The sequence below is a fragment of the Limulus polyphemus genome, unplaced genomic scaffold (genome assembly GCF_000517525.1).
Source record: "Limulus polyphemus unplaced genomic scaffold, Limulus_polyphemus-2.1.2 Scaffold1106, whole genome shotgun sequence".
Lineage (NCBI taxonomy): Eukaryota > Metazoa > Arthropoda > Merostomata > Xiphosura > Limulidae > Limulus > Limulus polyphemus.
The window spans coordinates 289,690-294,538 of record NW_013666716.1 but is presented as its reverse complement, the minus strand read 5'-3'; the positions used below and the strand labels follow the sequence as shown (position 1 = coordinate 294,538).

Genomic DNA, 4,849 nt, shown 5'->3' with positions numbered 1-4,849 from the left:
TATACTAGTAGTTAGTTGTATATATATAGTTATAGTACGTATAGTAGTAGTAGTACGTACGTACGTACGTCGTACGTCTAGTGTAGTATATATATATATATATATATATATATATATATATATATATATATATATACATCAATAGTGTGTTAGACAAAGCTAGACACAGTTAGTTACAGTTAGATAGTGACAGATCTAGATTGTGTGTTTAACCATTAGTAGTGTACCATGGCAATTTCTAAAGTGAAGTTATCACAGATTGTTTTATAATAACAGAGCAGAGAAGAAAAATTTATCTTGTCAATTGTGTTTTAAGGTAACTGAATCAGCCTGTGTGGACTTTGACAAAAAGGGACAATTATTTAAAACTCCGGATACAATTGTGGTAATTAACTGTGCAACAAACATTTGTATGTACGTTTGACTTGTTTTAATATATTATTTTGAAACATGTGGACTGTGTCATGTTTGTTTATTGTTGCAATTTATCATCAACAAGTCACAGACATCTACTGTAAATAATCTGGCCCATACATAAAACCTGAGAATGTATGTAGTGTCATTTTAAAGTCTTCCAGTGCGCTGACCAGTTCAGCTATTTATATATTGACAGAACTCAGCAGGGATCCTTGTAAAAACCAGAGGTAATATCAGATCACCATCTGCCAAATTCCAAGTGACAGTGCATGATGTATAGCAAAGCTAATACCCATTGCATGAGCATGTCTGATAATCCCAGAGCCTTTCACTTTGTTGCCAAAATGCCAATATGCACTTGATTGAATGTATCTTCAAGATCAAATAGCCCAATAGCACAGTGTTGTGATGCTTGCACACTCTGATGGATGTTGATTGTGTCTGATTCAACATTTGAGGTTGTGGATCTCTTTGATCTTTCCCCTTACAGCTTGGTAAGCAGACAATTTTCCTCCTCCAAGTCTTGCATGACTTTTTCTGCTACCTTTTCCATGAGCTCTACTCATACATTTGACATTGCTATTAATTCTATATTCTTGCAATGTATGAATATCTTCGAAGGGTTTGATATCCTGTGGCCCTACTACACATAAAATTGATACTCTTTTTGAAATTTTTGCCAGTTTCTACAACTAGTTTGGTATACAGGAAAATCCTGTTACAAATGAATGAAAAGTTGTTTACATTGTTTAAAAGCTAAGGATTTCCCATTTTCATTGATTTTTAACTAGGAGACATGTCTATTTTGATATACAGGCTCATTTGTCGAGACTTTCCATAGGAAATACAGACATGTAGGTTCATCCAATTAAATCATAGCTCAGTTTCTTCTGCCTGTAGAAGCTTGAGAAATATGTTATTTTCTTTGTATTTTGCACAAGTTATTGGCAGAAACTAATGTAAGTCATTAGAGCAGTAACATATATATATATATATATATAGAACATATATATCTACAGATGCTAGATGCAAAACAAAACCTTTGATATCTTTGATTAATTTTCATTTGTAAGTTAAATAGACACTTATAAGAAGTTTAAGCATCATTTTATACATTAATTTCTGGCTCCTAATTATTGAAATAGACAAGAAGTATATTTCTAAGTTAAATTTTCAATACTAATAGGGAAATTTGCACTCTGCAAGATTACTGCAGTTACAAAAGGGTTAAAATAATTCTTAATATGACTAAAAAGCATAAAAACAGAACAGATAAAATAGTTAGAAATATTAAATGAACAGCAAACCTTGTAGCTGAAGCAACATCCCAAAATGTAATATTATCAGTTCGACCAAATGTTATGACCCACGCATATGGAACTTCTTTACCCACAGTGCCAATACATACATATGCATTCAAACCAAATCCTAGAAGTAAAGAACACAAGAAAACTGCATGGTCTTCTGAACCCTTAAAAATAAAATGAAAGAAATATGTTTGGTATAGTATTGGACAAACATTGCAAGAAAAAAAAATTAAAAAAAGGAAGACAACTTTATAATTGGTAGACCAGGAGATGGACTCAGATAAAATAAATCTAATTATGAAAGAAATAGTTTTGCATCCTGCATTAAACTTTTAGTGGTAACAATGTTTACATATATCATAAAAATTGTTCTACTTTTACTACAGCATTCATTTTAAACTTTCTCATGACAATTTTATTTATTATGCTTACATAATGACCAATGTCACCTTAACAACATGGTAAGAAATACAACAAACAAAATTTCATGTTAAACCAAAGATGAAAAGAGATTCATGCTACTTGGAAACAATATCCATTCTATAAACTTAGTTATCACAGTTTAAAAGACAAAATTATGAAGAATTCTTAGTATAAAAGTCTTTGCTAAATCATTTTTTAACAACAAACCACTGGAAAAGTTGAAAAACTTGCAGGTCATTAACTTTAATTTTTTTTGGTAAACTTACCCCACCCTGAACAACAAGAAAGGCAAAAAGATTGTTCCATTGTTCTTGACTTGTTATTCCAACCTTCCCAACCACTGGACATTTTTGCTGATGGAATAAGGAAACAAACCAGAGGGCTTCTTGAGGTGATTCAATCAGTCTTCCAACCCTCAAAGGCTTTACATAACAAACAACAGGGAGTGCTACAGCATTTTCATCTTGGGTAAAGATTTTTACTAGCCTTAATGAGTGTTCAGGTCGTATTTCCAAATACTCCTGCCACCACAGCTTGGAGTATGTAAGAAACAATATTTGTTTTTCATCATATTGAGTTTTTTCTAAGCTTAACTGGGTGTTGAGAACACACTCAGTTATTAGTGATTTGGGAGTTGGATTGACACATAATTCCATATCCAAAATTCCAATAGGAACTTTGTTTTCAACCCCTGAATAATAAAAAAGTAAACAAAAAACAACAACCATTAGTGTACAGCTTTTATTAAATCTAATTAATTTTCAACACTAATAAAATAATTTCTATACACTGTTTACTTTTTGTGTTTCTTTGATTACTATTGACTCAATTTGAAAGGTCAAGATACAAAAGTTAAAGCAAGATAAATAACTAAATAAATCTTAAAATTAGCATTATATCTGTATGTTAATGTATTTTCTACTTTGTTTTTGTTTACATTTTGTTGTTATTTATCCTTCAAACTGATGAAATGATAATCATGTCTGATTTAAAGGCAAACACATTTATTTAAAACTAAAAAAGGGATGATAAATAATTAATCATCTCAATTTACTTGCTTTGATGGGCCAAGTGCTAACAATTAACCTAAGCATATCAATACAAAGCCCAACATTATAAATACAGCTCCTAAAGCTGCATGTTTAACATACTTATCTACAAAGTTATCTTTTAACAATAAATGACAATAATCACAAACTTTTATTTATCAAACAGTTACAGTAACTTCTGTCTCTAACAAGGATAATTCAGCAGCTCTATATACTGAGCAATCAGTAATATTTGAAAGAAGTTCTACCCAAATTCTAACTGCCCAATTATATTACCTTCACATTTTGCACAATAAATTGTTAATAAAATAGATAGCACAGACATTCCTTCTTCAAAACAATAATGCTGACATGTATAAAACTGAACAAGAATAGCATTTTCTTCTTTATACTAGATAAATTAGCTACATTTCTGACATAAATACCTAATTATAGACATAATTAATGGCTACTTTATGAACATCAACAAATCAGCCTATATGTATAATTTCAATTCATTAATAAGAAAAATAAAGAATTATGGTATCCTATAAAGTAATTGTGAATATTAGAAGAAAAAAAATCTTCTAACATCTAACCTAATTATAATCTATATTAATCTGAAGTCTAACTTGTTGGTGGTCTTTTATAATGAGTATAATAAACATTTTTTAAATTTTATAAAGACAAGTACAGATTGATATATACATAACCTAACTAGCTACAGTAATGTAGAAAGTTTTAAAGTTCAAAAATTACTGAAACAAGAAAGTCAATCTACAAAAACTGAGTTATTTAAAATTAAATTTTTTTATCCCTATGGCAAACCACTGTAATTATGTTAGTTTGAGCCAAATTAGGGGTAAAATTTGTTAATTTTAAGTAACTCAGTTTTTGTAGTTTTGACTTTCTTGTCTGAATACTTTTCGTAGCATTAAACTTTCTATATTACTATAGCTAGATAGATTACATTTTTATTGATCCTACTTGTCTTTATATGATTCAAAAATATTTTATTGTACTTGTTTGTTTTCTTCTTATTAGCTATATTTTTGTGTGTCAGAAATACCAAGTATACTCGATTTGTTATATTACTCATCAGAACCTCTACCAATCTACCCTCAAATCTAATTGCATGCCCAAAGTAGCAGGTCATCTGATTTATATACACCTGGAAAAAAGTTAAGCACCCCCAAATATTTTTCAGGATTGCTTATTGAAAATAAGGTTTAATTTTCATGATGTTGAGCAATGTTCATAATTTCAAACATAATTAAAAGGATGTGAGCGTCAGGTGTGACATTTAAATCAGACGCGTTTTTTTCCCCACGTGCAACTTGCTCCCTTCTTCACGTCCAATATGCACTATTTTCTCATGCATCAAATCCGTATTTAAGTCCCGAATTTCTGAATGCAAAATCATTTTAAGTAAGAATGGCAAGAAGACGGATATCAGAGGCGCAGAGATGGCAAATTATTGGCATGAATTCCGCTGGTATGTCCTACAAGGCGATAGGTAGACAGCTTGGCTATCATTACACAGTGATCAGCCGTTTGGTCAGAAAACATGTTGCCACTCAGAATGTTAAGGACGGTCCTCGATCTGGTCGACCATCTGTAACAACCCAACGTGAAGATAGGAAGGAGCCTTGGTAGATTGGTCAGACGAAATCC

The 4,849-nt window shown here is 31.0% G+C and overlaps 1 protein-coding gene across 6 annotated transcripts in view; it reads right to left on the bottom strand.

Moving 5' to 3' along the window:
* LOC106462160 (centrosomal protein of 76 kDa-like) overlaps positions 1–4,849 on the bottom strand; it is a 90,879-nt gene that overhangs the window by 31,409 nt on the left and 54,621 nt on the right. For all 6 annotated transcript variants that reach the window (XM_022389331.1, XM_022389330.1, XM_013922058.2 and 3 more), the window contains exons 6-7: positions 2,414–2,838; positions 1,725–1,888 (exon numbers count right to left, since the gene is read on the bottom strand). In XM_022389331.1, the coding sequence (XP_022245039.1) occupies positions 1,725–1,888; positions 2,414–2,838 (589 nt within the window). The remainder of the gene's footprint in view (positions 1–1,724; positions 1,889–2,413; positions 2,839–4,849) is intronic.